This window comes from Stenella coeruleoalba, assembly GCF_951394435.1.
Source record: "Stenella coeruleoalba genome assembly, chromosome: 3".
Classification (NCBI taxonomy): domain Eukaryota; kingdom Metazoa; phylum Chordata; class Mammalia; order Artiodactyla; family Delphinidae; genus Stenella; species Stenella coeruleoalba.
In genome coordinates this window covers 7070295-7096045 of record NC_137148.1, presented here as the reverse complement: position 1 = coordinate 7096045, position 25751 = coordinate 7070295, and the positions used below count along the sequence as shown (strand labels likewise).

The window sequence follows — 25751 nt, the reverse complement described above, 5'->3', positions numbered from 1 at the left end:
GATGACATTGAAGCTCAGGCTTGGATTTAACTGTTGGTCCCTTTGTATAAAATTAGAACATTTGTTTTCAACCTCACAAAATTGTGGTTTTGAATTTCAGTTCTTTCCTGTATGTTTACAGTGTATTATGGTTTATGGTTATTGTTAAGAATTAGAGTAGATAAATTTCACATCGTTTTTAAGATTCTTATTCTGCTATGCTGATATATGCCTCTCTTTGTTTTGATTAATGAAAGAGCAAATGGCTTACAGTGATCTTTTAATTAAGTTGTATTAATGCTGTATCAGGTGATACCACTTCAAAGGGCACTTTACTGAGGAAGCCTCTTACATAAATACTGCAACCAGATATTTGATGTTTGGTTAATATTCCAAAGTACAAGAACTACAGATTTACTAATACCTTTACTAGGTATATATTACAACTAATAAATAAACCAGTGACTCTGCCCTTTCTTTCTTCACCATGTTCCCCAGGTACCAATGAAGATGTCTTTCCTTTTTTAGTAAAAAGTAAAACAGAAGGATGATGTTGACAAAGCAGGGTTTGTTATTTGTGAAGCAATCCCATGACACAGTCCTATGCCAGGTCCATCACTGTTTAATCCCAGTTGATGAGTAGAGTTGTTGGGTTGAGTCGTCTCCTTGCTATTTAAGAACCTTGTACATTTTAAGATTGGTTAAAAGTTTTGAGATCTTCTAAAATATTAGAAGGTCAGGCAAGTGCTCTCCCACTTTGCTGGGCTGCCTCAGGAATCAGGACACTCTCCCTGCTATCAACCTGCCATGAACTTCCTCAGGCTGAGCAATGGTCCATGAAGTGAGGATCAAGCTCCCTTACTCCAGGTACATGTGTACGCTGGCTATCCATGTGCAACTCTCTATAAAGCTGTCTTCAGGGAAAATTGGGATGGCGAGCTTGGTTGAAGAGCTTATATGTTTAAAATGTTACTTGTTTACAGCAGTAGCATTTATAATTTATTACATTAATGGAAGAAAAATGGAAATCTAATTAACAAATGAGATGAATAAGAACCAAACACAATTTATAGCATAAAGAAATATGAAATAAAATGTGTATAATGTTGATAAATCTAGTTCCTATGGGATTATAAAAATAATGTCTTTAGCAGAGACTTAGATTATAGAAGATGGATAATTTATGGAGAAACAATAATTGCTTTTAAATGAAAAATGAAAATAAGCCATCATGTAGCAAAACTAAGAATTTAATTTTTAATGCATCTTGAAATGCATCTGTGACTTTCGATGCTTTAAAATGCTAGATGCCCAAGAGATCCAGTAAAATTCAAAAAATTGGTAAAAGTCAATAGTGTGCAGAAGACTGCAGGACTAAAATCCCAAGAACTTATCCAATGTGTAGATATTTGTCTATTAAACAAATTTAAAAAACCCAAAACAAGCAATTTCAAAGTCTCTAAAGTAAATAACTTCCCATTCCCACTATTGTTTATGATCAAGAGTAACTTGAGACCACTCTCTCAGGAACACAAGTCATTTGGGGTTGGGGGAGAGGAGGTCTGAGGGAAACTGCTTTCTCACAGTTGTGGAGAATCCAGGGTTGAGGGCTTGTAAGGGTTTTACCTCTGAGCTGTCCCTCCTAGGTCGGGTTCTTGAGTGAAAATCCTGATACAAAGGGACAGAGCTCATCTAGCAATTTCTATTTCCCTTCTGACCTCCTTGCTAGACATCCTGCAATTTCAGATGGTGGCATTTTAACAGATCCTTCTATGGCTTATTTCAGAGGACTCCTGCAGAATCGTGGCTTGAAGGAAAAAAGGAACTTAAAGGAGGAAGAGGAAAAAAAAGAAAGGAGATTTTTAATAAGCTTGAAATGCAGCCTAATAGATAATAAAACTTCCTGAAAACTCCGTGCTACATGCCCCTTTCAGAGTTATATTGCAGTTTGTGTTTTGTTTCATTTTGGCATTCTTTTTTAACTATAAGAAAATGTCTAGTGTTTTCAGAGATGTCCTGCTGTGGGCAGTAAGAAAGTACTTGTGCACTGTGGTTTATTTTTCTATGGGGAAAATGGTAGCTCAGCTGCCCTGTGTTTATTAAAAGTCAAGAATTTTATGAGCATTTTAAAGAAAGATGATTCTTTGCCCTCCTTACCCCTTATTTTATTGAAGCTGAAATTAATGTCATAGAATCTAGGCAACTTATACCTTTTAAATGACGGTGAGTCGGCTCTTTTCTATTTCCTATTCTAATTACAGTGAGAGAAATTACATAGGGATATTTGGAAATAAACACTGAGAGTTTGGTCAGCATTTCTGACTTGAAAAAATATTCTCAAAATAAATCCCAATTTCCTCCTGGAATACTCCATGCACCAACACATATATTAATATTTACTGAGTAGCTGCTAAGTTTTACTTATTCTAACTCTGCATGCACATTTGCATATACCTCCTAAGGTCAAATTCTTTCAATCAATTGTATCTTTAATTTTATTTTGCCTTTTTTTATAAACTGGCTTCACAACTTCTATCCAGACACTACTCTCTCTTAACTAGAAAAAAAAACTTCCCTCTTCCTTTTTACACGAGGATACAGAGGAAAATAAGAATGTCTAAAGGTCTTAGGCATGGGGACTTGGGGCAAGGGAAGAATAAGTTATCTTGAGAAGGAAGTCTAACTTTTCTCTTTTATCTTAGAAATATAAGATGAGAGAAAAGAAAGATAGCTAGGCAATATACATAGGTTATTTCTATATTTAAGTGTTTACAGAAATGCACTCGTATTATACGGTATCTCTTCGCCAGATCGATTTTCTGGCATTCTAGAAGATCCTCAACCATGACATATTAAAGAATCTTTCTCTGAAACTAAGAATGCCTCCCTCCCTCCTCCAAGATGAGACCTTGATTTTTGACATTACTGCTTTTTTTTGATTTGTTTTACTCAATATATGAACACAGGTGAGAAATCTTATTTCTGTTTTTATCAAACCCCGTATAAAATATATGCCCTAAGTCTCTTTCTCTCATATGACAACCATCACATTTGTCTAGGTATTTGTTATCTCTCACTTTGATTGTGGTAATGTCTCCTCTACTTGTACATATAAGCCTCAGTGGACATACTCCACTGTCAGAGCCATTCATACTTAACGTGAGCAGGAATACCAACATTCTTGAACATCGTTTCCTTGGTCTCCATTCATTGGTTCACCCTGATTCCAGCTTCAACACAGTCCCGATTTTGGTTATGTCAACACACAGTTAAATTGCAATCTTGCTATTTGGTGTTTGGCATTTGTTTCTAGTCTCCTGATTCAGTCTGAAAGTTCCACATCAAAGACTGGCTTATGTTTGTTCCATGAGCTCTTCCAGCTGGTGGCCTCATCTATCTGAGGGCTCAGACCCTACACTGAAATGGTCAGCTCCTGAAATCTCAGGGCTCTTGGGCACCAGGACATGATGTACCAACTCCTGGGGATGAGCCTTCACTGTTTACGCTGACAGAGCTATTTTGTCTCTGGAGCTTTGTGGAACCTTCTCAATTCTTTAAAAATAAAGTTCAAGCTCATCCTCACTATACCATAAAAACCAGTTATCCTAGTTTATTTATCATTTCCTTTCTTTCTCTCTTCTCTTAAATAACATTTTTCACTTCACTCGTACTACTGCTACCTTTCATTTTTCTTTAAAACATCACCTGATGCTCAAGATGCCCCACCTTGTTGATAACTTTCAATTTGACATTACATTCTACATTTTATCAGGAAGTTTTTCTGATTTGAAGGAAAAGAAGTTGTCACTTCCCTGGATTGACTGTCAGGAAACTATACACCCTAAATTACTTTTTGTAGTTACTAGCTATCATTTTCCCTTATTCTACTCTGAAGATGCATTTCCTTTGTATGTACACAATGAAATGCTATTACTGTGCTAACATAATGTTTTCTGTCCTGCACATCCTGAGATTTTGTCCTTTTCCTTGTGTTCATCTTGAGTTATGTACATCTGTGGTCAGGAAGAGATCTTTGCAATTTCCTTTGCATAGTGTCCTGCAGTGTTAAGCCATAATTGGCAATGATGACATTAAAGGTGACTGACCTAGCTTAGAAGACAGGAACCTTTGCCACCTATTTCTAAAGGAGGATAATCTGGGAAGGAAAAGGGAGAAGAGGGTGTCCTACTGTTCCCTAGAAGTCTATTCCTAGTAGACTTAGTACACAAACTATTAAATTTAAATAGACCTTTAGATCACTGAATGTGTTTCACTGAATTTTACTATATTCAGACAAACCTATTCACCCCTAGAGGCAGTGAACTGGAGAACAATGTTTTTTCTTTTTTCTTTCACAATGCTTCACATAGAAATTTTAGTTTGAAATGCATTTTAGATTTGTTATACCAAAGAGTGTAGAGAATGCCTAACTATAAGGATAAACAAGACTTTAGATATGTAACTAAAAACTGGAAATATAGGAGTATACATAGAAGAATGTTCAAAAATTTAAAAGTAGGATCATTATTCAAAGGTAGGAATTCAGTTTTTTTTTTTGTTTTTTTGTTTTTGTTTTTTATTTTTATTTTTTTAACATCTTTATTGGAGTATAATTGCTTTACAATGGTATGTTAGTTTCAGCTTCACAACAAAATGAATCAGTTATATATATACATTTATTCCCATATCTCTTCCCGCTTGCGTCTCCCTCCCTCCCACCCTCCCTATCCCACCCCTCCAGGCGGTCACAAAGCACCGAGCTGATCTCCCTGTTCTTTTGGATATCTATCTGTTGGACTTTTCTCAAAAGTTGTCGGACAGTATTTTGAGACGTTTATTTAACATTTTTTTAAATATAAAACATAAGAACCCAAATAATATATAGGAGGGACTTACTTCAAAAAAATCACTGTTTACATTTTTTAAAATTATAGAAATATATATATGTATAGTAAAATATTTTATAAAATATATGTGTGTGTGCATGCCTATACGTATACAGAGGGAGCACTTTTGCCCTTGGTTTAATATTTTAATCCTATCTTAGTTTTTAATTTGCATGTTTAGAATATCCATGGTCTATATGAAATGTTTTTCTATATGTTCCCCCATTTGGGTGTCTGCTTGAAGGGATTTTTGTTTGTTTCTCCTTTAATTGGTTGCACGGGAAGATCCATCCTGCATGGTGAGTCCAGCATTTTCCTCGTTGTCTCCTCCGCATCCCATTGTCTGTGCACACACAGCATGACCAGCGCCACATCTGCCTCCTTCCCTGGGTGACCACCCAGAACACGAAACGCCCCTCACGCGGAGCATGCCCATGGGTTCAACATCCCGTGCAGGGCCAGAGAGTGGAAAGCCTGTGGCCTCACGTTCCACTAAACCCTTGCTTTTTCCTCTTGGTTTCCTCATTACAGATACTGCAATGAGCATCTGCTGTGCCCCCCACACATGTTCTGGACAGGCTGGGGTCCCTGGGAACAGTGCACAGCACAGTGTGGAGGCGGCATTCAAGCTCGCCGCAGAACCTGCGAGAATGGTCCTGACTGTGCGGGCTGTAGTGTGGTGAGTAGCCCTCCTCATCCCCAGCCCGCAGTCTAGAGCTGGGAGTCCAGAGTCAGCACACACTAGATGCTCTGCAAACACAAGGTGTTCTACAAACTCTGAATGCTCTGCAAACACAAGATGTTCTGCAAACACTAGATGCTGTGAATCACACAAATTTCTCTGGTTAATAAGAATGTCCAGGGGAAATATTGAAAGGTCAGAGTAGCCTATAGGCTTCCTGAGCTAAGTAGACCTAGCCTAGAAATTTCTCAGTTCTGATTTCTGTGCTATGACAAAAAAGTTAGAGTGCTTAATTCTGGACACAATATTTGGTCTGGGAAAATGAAAGGAGCTTTCCATTCTAAGCCCATGCTAAGGTATAGAATGCAGGATTAACCTGACACACTATGAGGGTAAGAAAACTCTGAAGTCAGAGAAAATTGGTACTAATTCAGAGGAAATAAATCACAATCTATGGTTTCATTTTTCTTTGCCTTCACAGATCATATTTCCTTTAACACTGAACTGCTCAAATAAAGTTTCATTTGGGCAAGCACCTTCCCAAAGGCCTGTTGTTGCTCTTCCTGTGCCAGCTGCCAGAATGACTAAGCATGGGCTTTCACCTGTCCCTGGTGCTGGCACTGCAGAGTAGATACAGAGACAGTAGGGTGGTTTTGGTGAAGAGGTTCAGCCTGAGCAGCTCTGGTTTGGCATGCTTCCTCCCTGATCTTTCCAGTATGTCTTTGCAGTACTTTGGACCCTTGGTTCATGAAGTTGAACAGTGTTTTTGCGCTGCTGTAAAGCTTTTTTGTGAGATGCAAAAATCAAACAGCCCAGATAGCCTTGGGAAATTCAGAGAGAGGAGGAGGTTAGAGGTGCTTCATCAGATACTATGCCTGATCCAAGGAGATTTCGGTTACCGGGATTTGTAGTTACGTTTCTTTCCTTTCAAACTGGCAAAGAGATTGTAGTAGCCGTAATAGAATCTATTACTGATTATAGAGGCACTTGTTTCTAGGTCAGCCTGAACTAACTTTGGATTAAGAAAAATCTTAGTCTATATATAGGATGAAGTATTTATTGACTTTTCAGATGCTCAAATTTAAAACTTTTTATAAATGTGAAGGTAATTCATGGTAATTATAATGAACACCCACATGCTCTAGAAAAATAAACCCAGTGTGGTAGCTCTACTCTTTGCTGAAGCATGTAGCTTCCTGAACAAGTGTCTGGAGACTAGGGTCTACAATCCCACATGGACATTTGCCTCATCTGCTGGGGAACAACAGGGATGGAACCCAACAGAGTTGATCTTCTTAATCTTCTTGCCTTTAGTTTCTAAGAAAGTTGAGGTACTAAGAAATCTGAATGCATTTTACATCATTCATTTATAATTGCTTATTGCCTTCAACAGTATCACCCATATGATATTTTACTATAACAAAAAAGTATATTAAGGAAAAACTAACATATCTCATATACATACATATATTTTCTTGTGATTATAAATGTGAATGATTAAGTACTTCCTCAAGATGGTGCTGAATTTGTTGTTTATATTTAAATAATATGTTGTTTGCATTTATATTTAATAACAGATAGCTTATGAAATAAATGCAATACCAGTTTCTAAATCCAGGAGAACTTTGCATAGGTCTCTAATAACTCTAGTTGGGGTTTTAGGTTGTGTTCTTTTTCTCCCTACTGGAGTTTACTTCCTAGCAGATGTAATTGGCATAATCAATCAATCTATTTCCTTATGTAGAAGTACAAAAATTGTTTTCCTTATTTGTTCCAGCTTCTGTCTTGCCTAAGGCAGGAATGCTGGCTCAGGTAAATTAATAAATGTAGAACAGTTGAAGCACGAGTTAAGTTTCTTCAGATTGCTTGGAAAATGTATTATCTCCATTAAATGTCCAAGAAATTTATTTAAAAAGAAAAGTCACAAGGAGGAGAGCAAGATGGCAGAGTAGGAGGATGTTGAGCTCACCTCCTCACATGAACACATCAAAAATCCATCTACATGTGGAGCAACTCTCACTGAAAACAAAGTGGAGACTAACAGAAAGGCTCCTCTACAACCAAGGCTGTAAAGAAAGACCCACACAGAGTTAGGTAGGAAGGGGGAAGAAGTGATCAGGTTGGGACTCATGCCACTAGCAGGGGACACAGAAGAAGAGAGGGATATCACAGGCTTGGAGAGTTAGTTCTTTACTGAATATTTGTTGGACTTTTTAAAAAAGTTGTCTGATAGCATTCTGAGACATTTATTTAATCTTTTTAATATATAAGAACCCAAATTATATATAGGATGGACTTATAACTCCCTAGGGGGTTAGGAGTTCAAGCCACATATTGGGCATCCCAGCCCTAGGGTCTAACACTGGAAGGCAAGTCCCTTTGACTAGGTTGAAAACCAGTGGGGCTTACAGGAGAGCTGTAAGAAACCTAGACTGTTCAGGAAGAACACAAACACACTTGCTTACTCCCAGGAGCAAGGCGGAGGAAGCAGACTGAAACTACCCAGGGCTCTAGTCTACCCTGTAGCCACCCCAGCATGTGTCCCAGCCCATGCTGAGCACCCTACCTGACCCCTCTAGCTCCCACGCAGTTCTCCACTAAGGCAAAGACTGCAGTTGCTGAGAAGAGTGCACACTTGTGTGGACAGAACAGACTTGGAGCTGAAACTGCATTTGAACAAAGTGAGGGCAGCCATTGTTGAAGCTTGTGGAGGTGGTGGATTGGAAGCTGTCTTAAGCTCTGACTGGTGTGCTGGGATCATCCAGCATGCACCACAGTCTGCACTGAGTACCCACTGCAGCCTCTGTTGCTTTAATGCTGCTCCCTATGGGGTGAAGGTGCTGTTGTTGGGAAAGAAGAGAGTGTAGACTTAGAGGGAATGGAACCAGCTTGGGCCCAACCCTCAAAGCTTCTGCTCCAGCACCTTGGGTCCCAACCCTGCCCCTGATTGGGTGATGAAGGCCACCAAGAAGCCCTGGCCCACACCTGACTCTGGCTGTAGCTCCTCTGTCTCCAGCCCCACCTCCCACCAAAGTGATAGGTACTAGCACACCCTGAGGAAAGACATGGCTTGTGTTCACATCAAATCCAGCTCTCCCACCAAAGACACTGGGCACCTGCAGATTGCATGGGACAATAGAAAACAAGGACACCCTTTCAAAAGTGGGATAAGTAAATGTTTTAGCTAATTTCATAGGATACAGGAAAAGTTAAACAAAATTAGAAGACAGAGGAGTTTGTCTCAAATGTAAGAACAAGGAACAAATCCTGAAAAAGCAACTAATGAAACAGAGATAAATAATTTAGCAGATAAAGAGTTCAAAGCATTAGTAATAAGAATGCTAACTGAAAAAGAATAGATGAACATAGTGAGAATTTTAACAAGGAACTGGAAATTTTGATAAAATAACCAGTCAGAGCTGAAGAATATGATAACTGAAATAATAAATACAATAGAAGGAATTAACGGCAGACTAGATGATACAGAAAAACACATAAATGATCTGGAAGATAGGATAATGAAAATCACCCAAAAAGAACAACAACAAAAAAAAAACAAATTAAAAAATGAGGATAGTATAAGGAACTTCTGAGACAACATCAAGCATTATAACATTATCATTGTAGGGGTCCCAGAAGAGAGGAGAGAAAAAGGGTTCAAAAATGTATTAGATGAAATCATAGCTGAAAACTTCCCAAACCTGAAGAAGGAAACATATATCCAGGTGAAGGAAGCACAGGGTCCCAAACAAGATGAACCTAAAGAGACACACACAAAGACATATGATAATTAAAATGGCAAAAGTTAAAGAGGGAATTCTCAAAGCAACAAGAGAAAAACAAAGAGTCACATACAAGGGAAGTCCCATAAGGCTATCAGTAGATTTATCTGCAGAAACTTTGCAGGACAGAAAGGAGTGGCATGATATATTTAAGTGCAGAAAGAGAAAAAACTTACAACCTAGGGTATTCTACCCATCAAGATCATCATTCAGAATTGAATGAGAGTTAAAGAACTTCTCAGAAAAGCAAAAACTAAGAGAATTCATTAATACTAAACTTACCCTAAAAGAAGTGTTAAAAGGTCTTCTCTAAGTGTAAAACAAAAGGGTACAACAAGAAGTAAGAATTTATAGGAAAAGAAAAATCCCACTGGTAAAGGCAAATATATAGTAAAGACTGGGTATCAAAAATTTAAATAAGCTAGTAGGAAGATTAAAAGACAAAAATTGTAAAATCAGCCAAAACTAAAATAAATAGTTAAAGGATAAACATGAAGATGTAAAATATGACATCAAAAACACAAAACATGGGGGAGAGGAGTAAAAAATGTAGTTCTTTTAGAATGTGAACTTAAATGACTATCAGTTTAAAACAAGTAGATATACTTATAGAGCAACATATATGAATCCCATGGTAATGACATATCAAAAACCACAATGAGGTACACAAAAACTAGAAAGAAAGGAACACAATCATACCACTAAAGAAAATCATCAAACCAGAGGAAAGAAATGAAAGAATGGAAGAGAGAAGAACTACAAAAACAATCAGAAAACAAATAACAAAATGGCAATAAGTACATACCTATCAAAAATCACTTTAAATGTCAATTGACTAAATGCTCCAATCAAAAGACATAGGTGGCTGATAGGATAAAAAACAAGACCCATGTATATGTTACCTACAAGATAATCCAGAGCTAAAGACAGACATGGGCTGAAAGTGAGGGGATGAAAAAATATTTCATGTAAATGAAAATGAAAAGAAAGCAGGGGTAGCACTACCCATATGAGAAAAATGAGACTAAAATAAAGTCCATAACAAAAGACAAAGAAGGGCATTGTAAAATGACAAAGGAATCAATACAAGAAGATGATTGGTATAGCATTTGTTAACATACATGCACCTAATATAGGAGCACCTAAACATATAAAGCAAATATTAACAGAGATAAAGCGAGAAATTGACAATAATACAATAAAAGTAGGGAAATTTAAAACCTCACTTACATCAATGGACAGATCCTCTAGAATTAATAAGGAAGCACTAGTCTTAAATGACACATTACACTAGTTTGAATTAATAGATATCTACAGGACGTTCCATCCCAAAACAGTAGAATACACATTCTTTTCAAGTGCACATGGAATGTTCTCCAAGATAGATCACATGTTAGGCCATAAGATAAGCAGCAACAAATTTAAGAGGATAGAAATTATATCAAGCATTTTTTCTGACTTCAGTGGTATGAAACTAGAAATCAATTACAGGAGGAAAAATGGGAGTAGAAAAAACATGTGGAGATTAAGCAACATACTACTAAAAAACCAATGGGTCAGTGAAGAAATCAAAGTGTAACAGAAAGTACTTTGAGATGAATAAAAATAAAACACAACTTTTCACAATCTATGGGATGCAGCAAAAGCAGTTCTAAGAGAGAAATTTATAGTGATACAGACCTACCTCAGAAAACAAGAAAAATTTCAAATAAACAACTTAACCTACCATTTAAAAGAATTAGAAAAACAGAAGAAACAAAACCCAGAGCCAGCAGAAGGAAGGAAGTAATAAAGATCAGAAGGGGAAATAAATAAAAAACAGTAGAAAAGATCAATGAAATCAACAGTTATTTTTTTTAAAGATAAACAAAATTGATTAGCCTGTAGCTGGGATCATTAAGGAAAACAAGAGAGATCAAAAATAAACAAAACAAGAAGTGAAAGAAGAGAAATTATCATTTATATCATAGAGAAACAAAAATATAAGAAAATTATATGAACAGTTATATGCCAACAAATTGAGTACCCTATAAGAAATGGATAAATTTCTGGAAACATACAATCTTCAGAGACTGAATCAGGAAAAAATAGACAATCTGAATAAGACTGATCACTAGTAGTGAAATTGAATTAGTGATCAAAAAAGTCTCAGCAAACAGAAGTCCAGGACCAGACAGCTTCTCAGAAGAATTCTCCCAAACATTAAAGAGGAGCTAAAACCTATCCTTCTCAAATTATTCCAAAAAAATTGAAGAGGAGGGAACACCCCTAAATTTATTCTATGAGGCCACCATTTTTCTGACACCAAAACCAAAAAAAAAAAGCACTACAAAAAAGGAAAATTACAGTCCAATATCTCTGATGAAAATAGATGCAAAAACCCTCAACAAAATATTATCAAACTGAATTCAACAATATATATAAGAGATCATAAACCATTATCAAGTGGGACTTACTCCACGGCTGGAAGGATGGTTCAATATCTGCAAATTAATCAATGTGATATACCACATTAAAAAAAGGAAGGATAAAAATCATATGATCATCTCAATAGATGCAGATAAAGTGACAAAATTCAACATCCATTTATGGTAAAAACTCTCATCAAAGCTCATATAGAGGGAACATAACTCAAGACAAGAAAGGCCATTTATGACAGACCCACAGCTAACATCATACTCAATGGTGAAAACTGAAAATGTTTCCTCCAAAATCAGGAACAAGACAAGGATGCCCATTCTCACCACTTCTATTCAATATAGGACTGGAAGTCCTAAGCACAGAAATTAGACAAAAAAAAAAAAAAGAAAAGAAAAAAGAAAAACAGAAAGATAAGACATCCAAATTAGAAGGGAAGAAGTAAAACTGTCACTATTTGCAGATGACATGATATTATGTACAGAAAACCCTAAAATCTCCACCAAAAAACTATTAGAACTAATAAATGAATTCAATAAAGTTGCAGGATACAAGATTAAATACAAAAACCTGTTACTTTTCTATACACTAATAATGAACTATCAGAAAGGGAAAACAATATCATTTCAAATTGCATCAAAAATAAAATACCTAGGAATAAACTTATGTAAGGAGAAGAAAGATCTACACTATGAAAACTATAAAACATTGATGAAGGAAATTCAAAATGACTCAAAGAGATGGAAAAATATCCTATGTTCATAGATTGAAATAATATTGTTAAAAGGTCCATACTACCTAAAGCAATCAACAGAGTTAATGCAATTTCTATCAAAATGCCCATGACATTTTCACAGAATTAGAACAAATAATCCTAAAATTTATATGGAAAACACAAAAGACCCCAAATAGCTAAAGCGATCTTGAGAGAAAAGAATAAAGCTGGAGGTATCATGCCCCCTTACTTCAGAATATACTACAAAGCTACTGTAATCAAAACAATATCATACTGGCACAAAAACAGACATATAGATCAATGGAACAGAATGGAGAGCCCAGAAATAAACCCATACACTATTGTCAATGCATCTATGACAAAGGAAGCAAGATTATATGATGGGGAAATAGCAGTCTCTTCAATATGTGGTGCTGGGCAAATGGAGAAGCTGCATGCAAACAAATGAAATTAGAACATTTTCTCACATCATATACAAAAATAAACTCAAAATGGAATAAAAACCTAAGTGTAAAACCAGAAACCATAAAACTCCTAAAAAAAAACATAGGCAGAACACTCTTTGACATAAGTCTTAGCAATATTTTTTTGGATCTGTCTCCTATGGCAAAGGAAACAAAAGCAAAAATAAACAAATGGGACCTAATTAAATTTTAAAAGCTTTTGCACAGCAAAGGAAACCATCGACAAAAGCAAAAAACAACCTACTGAGTGGGAGAAAATATTTGCAAATGATATGACCAAAAAGGGGTTAATATCCAAAATACATAAACAGCTCATAAAAGTCAATATCAAAAAAAACCAACCATATTAAAGAATGGGCTGAAGCCTTGAATAGACATTTTTCCAAAGAAGACATACAGATGACCAAAAGGCACATTAAAAGATGCTTGACATCACTAATCATCAGAGAAATGCAAATCAAAACCACAATGAGATATCACCTCACACCTGTCAGAATGTCTACCATCAAAAAGAGCACAAATAACAAATACTGGAAAGGATACGAAGAATAGGAAACACTTGTACACTTTTGGTAGGAATGCAAATTCATGTAGCCACTGTGGAAAATCATATGGAGGTTCCTCATAAAAAACTAAAAACAGAACTACCATATGATCCAGCAATTCCACTCCCATGTATATATGTAAAGGAAATAAAAACACTAATTTGAAAAGATACATGCCTTCAGTGTTCATAGTAGCTCTATTTACAATAGCCAACATATGAAAGCATCCTCAGTGTCCATCAATGAATGAATGGATAAAGAAGATGTGGCATATGCATTCAATGGAATATTACTCAGCCATAAAAATGTATGAAGTTTTGCCATTTGCAACCACATGAATGGACCCAGAGGGTGTCATGCTTAGTGAAATATGTCAGACAGAGAATAACAAATATTGTATGTTATCACTTACATGGAATCTGAAAAATGAAACAAGTAATTGAATATAACAAAACAGAAACAGCCTTACAAACATAAAGAACAAACTACTGTTTACCAGTGGGAGAAGGAAGTGGGTAGGGGTGAAACACCAGTAGGGGATTAAGAGGTACAAATGTTTAAAATAAATAAGCTGCAGTGACATATTGTACAGCACAGGAGATATAGCCAATATTTTATAATAACTATAAATAGTGTATAACCTATAAAAATATTGAATCACTATGTTGTACACCTAAAACTAATATTGTAAATCAGCTATACTTACATACATGCATACAAAAAGTCACATAGATTTTGTAGCATGATTGATTTGTACATTCTAACTGCAGCTGGCAAATCTTCAGACACAAAGTGTGTTTGATTTGAAGTGGTCTTTTATAGAAACTAGCTCTAAGTATAGGCATTGTAATTTCTTAATTTCAAGTTGTAAATTTGATCCTTTATCAATATCAAGCTGGATAACAAGTCAGGTGATATTTCTGAGATTCAGCCTCCTTCTCTGAGGAGGAGACAACAACAGTCCATCCCTCCCAGGGCTACTTTGTCAAAGATGGTGTCATCTGTGAGGTTCTGGTAGAAGGTCTCACATTCAGAGCAATTTAGTGTGAGTTTTTCTTCCTACTCTCATTACTTGTTGTTACTTTTTAAAAACTCATTCACTTTAAATCCTCAGATCTTCATAATATTATGATAAGGTCTATTCAACTGACAGTGATAGGAACATTAGGTAATTATCAATAGCAAGGAAATTTAATTGAAGAGAAACTCATAAAGAACATGCATTTTTATATTATTGTAACTAATTATTAAATAATATTTAATAATTAATAAACATTGTAAGTGAATTATTATAAAATCCATGAAGTTTTATCTTTGAAAATTACAACACATGATATGAAGGAGAATCCTGAATATTTATGCTAGGTAAATAGAATAGTTTCTCAATATGGTATAAGTCAAAGTCTCCCTCAAAGGTTTAAAGAATTAGAAATAAGTGCTGGGCTAAATACATCAATTGCATTACAAACACCGAAATAGTGTTGGTATTTCAAAATTATACCCTTATTGAAATTTCACACAAAAAGTAAAATGGTTGGCCAAAGGCTATGATCAAAGATATCAGCATGGGACATAGAATTAATATGAATCTTCCTGATCTAGGAAAATGACCACAGAAGACCCTTTAAAAAAAATCCTTTTTAGATGTATTTATTTATTTTTATTTTTTTTAATTTTTTTCCATCTTTATTGGAGTATAATTGCTTTACAATGGTGTGTTAGTTTCTGCTTTATAAAAAAGTGAATCAGTTATACATATACATATGTTTCCATATCTCTTCCCTCTTGCGTCTCCCTCCCTCCCACCCTCCCTATCCTACCCATCTAGGTGGTCACAAAGCACCGAGCCAATATCCCTGTGCCATGCGGCTGCTTCCCACTAGCTATCTATTTTATGTTTGGTAGTGTATATATGTCCATGCCACTCTCTCACTTTGTCACAGCTTACCCTTCCCCCTCCCCATATCCTCAAGTCCATTCTCTAGTAGGTCTATGTCTTTATTCCTGTCTTACCCCTAGGTTCTTCATGACATTTTTTATTCTTAGATTCCATATATATGTGTTAGCATACGGTATTTGTTTTTCTCTTTCTGACTTACTTCACTCTGTATGACAGACTCTAGGTCCATCCACCTCACTACAAATAACTCAGTTTCATTTCTTTATATGGCTGAATAATATTCCATTGTATATATGTACCACATCTTCTTTATCCATTCATCCGATGATGGACACTTAGGTTGTTTCCATCTCTAGGCTATTGTAAATAGAGCTGCAATGAACATTTTGGTACATGACTCTTTTTGAATTATGGTTTTCTCTGGGTATATGCCCAGTAGTGGGATTGCTGGGTCATATGGTAGTTCTATTTTTAGATTTTTAAGGAACCTGCATACTGTTCTCCATAGTGGCTGTACCAATTCACATTCCCACCAGCAGTGCAAGAGGGTTCCCTTTTCTCCACACCCTCTCCAGCATTTATTGTTTCTAGATTTTTTGATGATGGCCATTCTGACTGGTATGAGATGATATCTCATTGTAGTTTTGATTTGCATTTCTCTAATGATTAATGATGTTGAGCATTCTTTCATGTGTTTGTTGGCAGTCTGTATATCTTCTTTGGAGAAATGTCTATTTAGGTCTTCTGCCCATTTTTGGATTGGGTTGTTTGTTTTTTTGTTATTGAGCTGCATGAGCTGCTTGTAAATTTTGGAGAAAGTCATAAAGAAAGACCTTAAAACCAAAACATGCTGGCACAGGGATTCTTGGAAGGCTAATCAAAATCGATAAGCTGCACTATAAGTTGTGTCAAATAATACCACCAAGGATAAATGTAAACCTAAATGTAAAGGTAATTGTAAGCTTAAATAAATTTGTGATATGAGTAATAATGGCAATATTACAAAGTACCTTATTCTTGTTTAGCACATTAGGGTCTTACCAAATGCTTTTGAAAAGGTTCTCTCATCATATATGGTCCTAATTTTCCAGATGAGGAAGTTGAGACCCAGAGAAACCTCATCACTTATCTGAAACCCCACAGCTTGCAAAGCAAAGCCTACATTCCAGCTCTCATGCCAAGGGCTCTTCTCCCCTGGATGCTGTGGCTGATTTGGGAAAATACAGGAACAAGCACTGAGAAATTAGTTTGTCAGAGCAAATATCACACCAAAACAGGACTGTTAAAAAGCCCCAAAAGGTAATTTTTGATTTGCTTTACCTTCAATCTTTTTTTCTGAAAAGCTTTAGGTGAATTTGCCTCAGGCCAACAAGACATGACCTGGCTAAATTTTAAAAAGCATAGTTAGTAGAAAAAAAACTTTCTGAGATTCATGAGTCTTTTTTAAGTCATTATCTGCAAAAAGCCTTACCATGTTGTTTTTGGAGATTTGGATTCTCAGATTAACCTCTGGCCTTCCCAACAATCATTTATTATTTTTAAAATATGCCTGAACAAATAAAAAGCAAAGATATCTTCCATAAGTTGAAGATATTTTAAATATTATGTAGAAGTTTTATTTCAAACATTGGAATCCAACTTCTGACACTGATAATTTTTCAATAGTTATGATTAATTGATGCCATGGGAAGAAATAAACATATCAACATTTTAAGATTTTTTCAAGGTTATTTTAGCAGAATTATTTTTAAAAGGCCTTTCTCCAAAACGTTCTTGCATATACAGTATTTTACTGGAAATGCATTGAATGTCTGCTGAGTTGCAGTAATACTGTCCAGAGCTGACACATGGCAACTGGAGAACATTCATCATGGCCCACATAGCCTTTGATGGCATCCCAAGGGGAAAGGGGGAAGCCTTGAGAAGGAAGGTGGGAAGAGACTGGAGCCTTTCAAACTCATATTAAAATGCCTTCGAGGGTTAATGGACTTTTTCCAAGTTGTTTTATAATCAGTTTTAATTGATTATTTCAATTGTGCAAGACAGCAACTCAACATCATATATTTGTAGATCTCAAATATACTCCAGCATTACATAAGCAATAATAAATGGAATACTATATTGTATATTCCATGAGAAACATGTTACAAGTAATATCATACATTAGAAACACCATATACCTAGCTAATAGTTACATAACTTTACATTTATTACTTTCATTTTGAAAATTTAGCAATCCATTATTTGGATCTCACATTTTATGCCATTATATTAATATATACTTATTAACTCAAAATTCCCATGATGTTTTAATGTTTCTTCTCTGAAGGTACTGACCAAACTTAGGCTTAGAGGGTTGCCCCACTGTGTGACTTTGGGCATATTCCTTGACTTCTCTGTGATTTTAATTTTTCATCTGGAAACTGAACTTACCTTGTTGAGTTTTTGTTAATATTGTATAAATTTATCCATGTAAAGAACTTAGCACCATGGTTTACAAAGCATAATAAATGCTCAGAGTTAACTATTTTATTACTGTTATTCATTAAACCACATCTCATTTTCTGTGCTATATTTACTTGCAAGTGGGAAGACAGAAGTTTGACATACATTGGGATGACTGGGTTGCTGAATGATCTCTCTGATTGTCTCTGTCATTCAAGGAGCTGATAGCCGAGGTGGTAGGTGTTGCTTCAGACGTTTTCCACACCAGCACCCCCAGTGCCCCACATGTGTCCACCCCACTCTTGGGTCTCATATAGAACAGCAGCTCACTAAGTGCTGTAACTAATTTAATGAATTTTATTCAGTTATTCAACTGTGGACTCAGTAGGCCACAGGTGTCTCCACAGCACTCTGACCCCATCTAATATTAGAAAAATAATTAAAAGTACAATTTTTCTCATCCTGGCTATTGTAAATAGTGCTACAATGAACACTGAGGTGCATGCATCTTTTTGAATTACGGTTTTCTCCAGAAATATGCCCGGGAGTGTGATTGCTGGATCATATGGTAGCTCTATTTCTAATTTTTAAAGAAACCTCCGTACTGTTCTCCATAGTGGCAACCTAAATGTCCGTCAACAGAGGAATGGATAAAGAAGGTGTGGTACATATGTACAATGGAACATTAGCCATAAAAAAGAATGAAATAATGCCGTTTGCAGCAACTTGGATGGACGTAGAGATTCTCATACTGAGTGAAGTAAGTCAGACAGAGATAAATATCATATGATACCATTTATATGTGGAATCTAAAAAAAGGGTACAAATGAATTTATATACAAAACAGAAATAGAGTTATAGGTGTAGAAAACAAACTTATGGTTACGAGTGGGTAAGGGGAGAGTAATAAATTGGGAGAATGGGATTGACATATGCACACTACTATATATAAAATAGATAACTAGTAAGAACCTACTGTATAGCACAGGGAACTCTACTCAATACTCTGCAATAGCCTATATGGGAAAATAATCTAAAAAAGAATGGAGGGACTTCCCTGGTGGTCCAGTGGTAAAGAATCCACCTTACAATGCAGGGGACGCGGGTTTGATCCCTGGTCAGGGAACTAAGATTCCACATGCCGTGGGGCAACTAAGCCTGCACGCCACAACTACTGAGCTTGAGCGCCTCAACTAGAGCCCACGTGACTCAAACTTCAGAGCCCACGAGCTTTGGAACCCGCGTGCCACAACTAGAGAGCCCACATGCCCTGGAGCCTGCACACTGCAAATAGAGAAGAGAAAACCCACACACCACAACTAAAGAGAAGCCTGCACACCACAACAAGAAGCCAGCACGCCACAGTGAAAGATCCTGCATGCCTCAACGAAGATCCCGCATGCTGCAACTAAGACCCAATGCAGCCAAAAAATAAATAAATAAATAATAAAGCTTTTAAAAAATATAGGCAAAAAAGTACAATTTTTCTAATGTAAACAGAAACATCAACTTGTTTTCCTCCAGTTAACTATGATCCACAGCAAATGTGATAAAATGAATCATCCAAACCAAAAGCTGATAAAAAGCCTTTTAGAGCCTTACTGAGAACGACAGACAACTGTTGGTGGCTTCATGTAACTGAGAATCCAGGAGAAAGGATTCTTGGAGATGCCCCTGGTACCCAGAAGCACCTGAGAAGGGATGCCTACTCCATTCCCTCTCTGGGCCCTCTCTGCATCCAATGTGCAGGTTGTGCACTGCATAATTTTAAGGGGCTGTTCATAATCGTGTAGATGTTAGTAGCACCCCTTTGGTGGCCGCACAGAAAACTCAGTGAGTTCTTCAAAGCCTCAGAAGCACGCAGAGTGCCAGCCTTCATTGTGAACTGCATTCTGCATCATGAGTGCTCTGCCCTTGTTGAGAAGGGCAAGCTGGCATTTTAGCTTGAGCTTCCCTTAGAGAGCCTGAGACAAGGGCTTAGATCACATAGTTTATTTGGGAGATGATTGCACAGCATCAGGTGGGAAAGATGAGGGGATGAAGCAGGGAAGAAGGAGATATCCTATCAGGAGATGTCTGCTGTGGCTGTGAAATTCCATCCTCCAGGACTGCTGACAGGGATGCAGAAGCTTCCTAGAAGTGCCCCTTCATGGGATCCCCGCTGGTTGACACGTGTCCTGGGATGAACTCCTGACGCTGCAGAGAGGTTCTGGGGAGGAAAGCAACCGGAGGTAAGGCATGTGCTTGAGATGGACAATGCAGCCCACATCTAACTCTGCAGCGATTGTCCTCCTTGGCTGCAGCTGAAATCCCAGGTGATGGAGGGGATGTGGTATCTTGCATTAGGCATTTTTATTTGTACGGCCATTATCCAACCTACAGGTCATCCTGGTCAGTGAGACCTGAGGCACTCCTAGCATGTGCCCTTGCTGCTAGAAGATGCAAGGAGGGCTCCTTTCTTCTTCTGGATGCTGGCGTGTAGAGGATGTGATGCTACAACCACTACAGCCCATGTACTGCTCTCAGGGTAGGGACACAGGGTCTGGGAGGAAGGGGCGAAGGAGCAAAACAGAAAGCAAAGCTGAGCCCTTCTGCCCGGGAGCCACCCAGGCATGTGACACGTGACATGAAAAGTCCACTGGGGTTTAAGCCATTTTGAGCCCAAATCATCCTATCTTCTATGCACCTTCCCTCCCCTCATCACCTTGCTCCTCAGAAGCCCCTGAAACCCCAGATCCCCAAGGCCAGAGGAAGCAGGTGGGAAACCCTCCTCAGCTTTGTTCTTCCCTTTCCTTCCCTTCTATTATGAGATACATAGTTTGGGGAAATTCACTCACATGCTGATTAGCAGAAATATTCTTCCTTATTGATTGCTTTACACTCTTATATGGTATCTGGTGGAGATGATCTAAGGGTTTTTATGGGGCCAGTTACTACCAAAGCAACAAATGATACTGGCCTTCATCAAAAAGGTCACAAAACAAACCCTGTAATTGCACAGTCGTTTCTAAATGTGTTCACTTAAGTTTCCAAATATTTCTGTGCAAGGCAAAGGATCTATGATCATCCTAGATTAAACATGATAATCCATCTTCATAAGAATGGAAATGCGAAATCTGCTTTCAGGTTTTTGAAACATCATGGTGAAAAGCTTGTACATATGAAAGATTGTCATAGTGAAAATGTCAAGTTTTGTTAAAGGGAGTTTGAGTGTCTTGAGAAAGAGATAATATCAGTACACATGATCATGTGGTATAGCAGATGGCCACAAAACTATACATTTTCTAAAATTTAGCATCAGCAGTTCTGCAATCAAGCATAAAAATGATGCATGACACAGAAGGGAAAAAAGAAAATGATACATTATAGGAATTAATCCTTCAAAATTATGCTTCTAGGGCTTATGAATAATCATCTACAATCTCTAGAAATTATAATCCAAAACTAAGAAATGGAGAATTTTACAAAAATCTTTGTTTATAGTATTGGGAAACTGTAGTATGTTTCACTGGCTTAAAAAGAAGGATCTATTTTATTTTTATATCTTCCTAGAATAGTCTTTGCAAAGTTAACTGCAGAGACTTTCAAATATAACAGAGGTTTTCTGTTGTAAAAATGAAGTGGGTGTATATGTCTATGCAATAAATAACCATGATAAAGTATTCCCTGATGACAACAACCAAAATCCCCCAAATTTACTTAAGGAAACAACACAAGCAGTGTTCTCAGTCATAAGAGTTTCAGCTAAATGACCATGAGTTTGACATTTTGTTTTATAGGATGAAGTGAGATTAAGCAACATGCATAACAAACAGTCCCTGTTTTTAAAGATGCCAGATTTTTAACCATTATAAAATGAGTAATTAAATTCACTCTCCTAAAATTAAAACATTGACTGAAATTAAATGAATCAGAGAATGCTCTTTCCCAAACACACTTACCTGTCAATGTCAGAACTTTATCGTAACACTTGAACTAATAATGGATTACCCAGGGAACATTTGATGAGCTCTTTTGTTGATTTCATGTCCCCTCCAAATTAGGCACTACTTTTTGGACAATTTCTGACCTTCACCTTGTTCACTTCTGAATGAGCCAGGTACTTGCCACTATGATTAGAAAAGCAAGTTCTCCTGGAGCAGTGTTTCTAATTCATATATTCTTTTAAAGTATTAATTGATTTATTCTTTTGTTATTATTGCCTTTCTCTGCTTAGTTTCCTTTTAATTTAATCTTTTCTTTCTAACTTTTTTAAGGAGAAAAATAAATCATCCACTTGAGACTTTTCTTCTTTTCTAATATCAGAATTTTTGGCAATAAATTTCACTCTAAACACTTCTTTAGTTACATTACACAAATTTTAATATGTTGTGACTTTTTCTTTATCCCAAGAATTATTGATAAGCATGCTGATTAATGTACAAATATTTTTTCCAGATCTCTTTCAGTTATTGAACTCTTTTAAAAATTAATAATCCAATAAATTAAAATTATCAATTTTTATTTAATCAGTTATACAACTTTGTATTATTTTTACTCTCGTAAAATTATTTAGACCTGCTTTGTGGTCCAGAATATGGTCCATAAGGTCCATGGCATTTGAAAAGAATGTGTATTCTGCTGTTCTTGGTAGGAATTTTCTACAAATGTCATTGAGATCAAGTTGGTTGATAGCATTGTTCATGTCCTTACATCTTTACTGATTTTCTACTTGTTCTATCAATTACTGAGAAAGGAATGTTGAACACTTCTGTGATTGTGAGTTTGTCCATTTCTCTTTTCAGTTCAATCTGTGCTTGCTTCTCGTAACTCAAAACTCTGCTATGAGGCATATACACATTTATCATTGTTATATCTTCTTATTGAAGTGACCCCCTCTAGCCTAGATAATGTCTCTTACAATTCTCAGAATTCTTGTTCTAAAAGCTACACTGATATTAATGTAGCCATCTGTCTTTTGATTAGTGTTTGCTTAGTATATATTTTTCATTCATGTACTTGTAACCTATTTTCATCATATTTACAGTGTATCTCCTATAGAAAGCACATAGTTGTGTCTTGAGTTTCATCTAATAGGAAAATATCTGTCTTAACGTGTTAGATCACTAACATTTACTGTAACTTTGATATAGTTGGGTTTAAATCTACCTTATCGATATTTGTTTTCTATTTTATTTGTATGTCCTTTGTTCCCCCTATTTTTCTCTTTTCCTGACTCTGGATTCTTTTATAATGCTTGCATTATCATTTATAATTCCATTTTATCATCATTACAGGTATTTTAGCTAACCCTTAATTTTATTTTTTAATGATTTCTTCAGGTTTTACAGTGTACATTTTTAACTGATTACAATCTACTTTCAAATAATACCACACTATTTCACCAGTGGTTTTAAAACCTTACAACAGAATGTTTCCATTTTTCCCCTTCCATTCTTTGTGTAATTATGTCCATGTAGTTTACTTATGCATGTGTTATAAATCCCAATTTAAAATATTACTATTTTTGCTTCGAATAATGATCTTTTAGAAATATTTAAAGATGAGGAAAAAATGTTGTCTACTTTTATCCCTAAATTCACCATTTTCAGTGTTCTGTATCCCTTTGTATAGATCCAAATTTCTATCTTGTACCATTTTTTTCTTCCTGAAAAGTTTCCTTTAATATTTCTTACAGTGCAATTCTTCTGATGATAAATCCTCTCAGCTTTTTATTTGCTTAAAATGTTATTTTCTGTTTGTTCACTTTTTAAAAAAATTTCATTGGAGTATAGATGTGTTAGCTGTGTTAGTTTTGTTAGTTTTAGGTGTACAGCAAAGTGAATCAGTTGTACATATATATATATATATATCCACTCTTTTTAAGATTCTTTTCCCATATAGGCCATTACAGAGTACTAAGTAGAGTTCCCTGTGCTCTACAGTAGGTCCTTATTAGTTATCTATTCTATATATACAGTAGTGTGTATATGTCAATCCCAGTCTCCCAATTTATCCTTCCCCTCCCCAGCCCACTTTTCCCCCAGTAACCCTAAGTTTGTTTTCTACATCTGTGACTCTATTTCCGTTTTGTAAATAAGTAATTTGTACCATGTTTTTGATTCCACATATAAACAATATCATATGGTATTTATCTTTCTCTGTCTGACTTACTTCACTCAGTATGAAAATCTCTAGGTCCATCCATGTTGCTGCAAATGGCATTATTTCATTCTTATTTTATGGCGGAGTAATATTCCATTGTATATATGTACTACATCTTCTTTATCCATTCCTCTGTTGATGGACACTTAGGTTGCTTCCATGTCCTGGCTATTGTAAATAGTGCTGCAGTGAACATTGGGGTGCATGTATCTTTTCAAATGATGGTCTTCTCCAGATATATGCCCAGGAGTGGGATTGCAGGATCATATGGTAGCTCTATTTTTTAGTTTTTTAAGGAACCTCATACTGTTCTCCATAGTGGGTGTATCAATTTGCATTCCCACCAACAGTGCAAGAGGGTTCCCTTTTCTCCACACCCTCTCCAGCATTTACTGTTTGTAGATTTTTTTGATGATGGCCATTCTGACTAGTGTGAGTTGATACCTCATAATTTTGATATGCATTTCTCTAATAATTAGTGATGTTGAGCATCTTTTCATGTGCTTTTTGGACATCTTTTTTGAGTCTTTTTGCCTTCAATTTTGAAAGGTATTTTTGTCAGTAAATAATTCTAGGTGGACAGTACTTCTTTCAATTCTTTACAAATGACTGTTTACATATCTTATGACAAAAAAATTCTTCTGTAGTTCTTACCTTTTTTATGATTTTTTTTCCCTTTGGTTGCATTTAAGATTGTCTTTTTATATTTAGTTTTTAGCAATTTGGTAATGATTTGCTTGATGTGGTTTGTCTTCTTGATAATTCTTGAGCTTCTTGGATACTTGGATTTATAATTTTCATTTTCTGAAAAATTTTAGCTATTATTCCTTGAAATGTTTTCCTTTCTTGTCCTCCCCTCTCCTCTATTTCTGCTATTGCAGTTCCATGAACCTGTAGATTGTCCCACGTTGTCTCATAACTCACTGATGCTCCATTCTTTTCTTCAATTATTTTCTCTCTGTGCTTCCTTTTGATTGATTTCTATAGTAATGTGTTTAAATTCATTAATCTTTTTCCTATACTATCTAATTTGTTGTTAATTCTATCCAGTTTGTTTTTAATTTTAGATATTGTATTTTTCAAGTTAAAAGTTTCTTTTGAATATTTTGTATAGTTTTAAATTCTGTCCTTTTTGTCCTCATTTATTCCTCTTAAATATATGAAGTACATTTATAATAGCTCTTGTAATAGCCCCCATCTTCTCCATCACTTCTGTGTTTTTCTTCCCTCTTGCTTTTTCCTGATTATTGATCATATTTCCTCCTTCTTTACTTACAAGTACACTTTTATTGGATGCCTGCCACTGTGAATTTTACCTTTTATGTGTACTAGACGTTTTTTTGTTATATTAAACAGTATTGAGTTTTATTCTGAAGATGATGTGAAGCCAGTCTACAGTTCCCTAGAGAACAGTTGTTTATTAGCTTAAGTAAGAGATGCCTTTTACAGTTGATAATACAGTGCAGATATAATACTAGTAAATAGTAGTAATATAATACATTTTATTTCCACCATGTGCTAGGTACTATATTTGGATTTTTTTTGTTTGTTTTTGATAGTTAATCCTTATTATGGACTGAACGTTTATGTCCCCTGAAAATTCATTTGTTGAAATCCTAAGCTCCAAGATGATAGTATTTGGAGGTGGGGCATTTGGGAGGTGATAGGTGATAAGCTCTGCCCTCATGAATGTGATTATTGTTCTTATAAAAGAGACCTGAGAGCTCTCTGCTCTCTACCATTTGAGGGCACAAGAGAAGACAGATACCT

The 25751-nt window shown here is 36.0% G+C and overlaps 1 protein-coding gene across 2 annotated transcripts in view; it reads left to right on the top strand.

Annotated features, from left to right (window-relative positions):
- LOC307184640 (semaphorin-5A-like) overlaps positions 1–25751 on the top strand; it is a 284063-nt gene that overhangs the window by 98350 nt on the left and 159962 nt on the right. For both annotated transcript variants that reach the window (XM_079918269.1, XM_079918270.1), the window contains one exon: positions 5397–5544. In XM_079918269.1, the coding sequence (XP_079774395.1) occupies positions 5397–5544 (148 nt within the window). The remainder of the gene's footprint in view (positions 1–5396; positions 5545–25751) is intronic.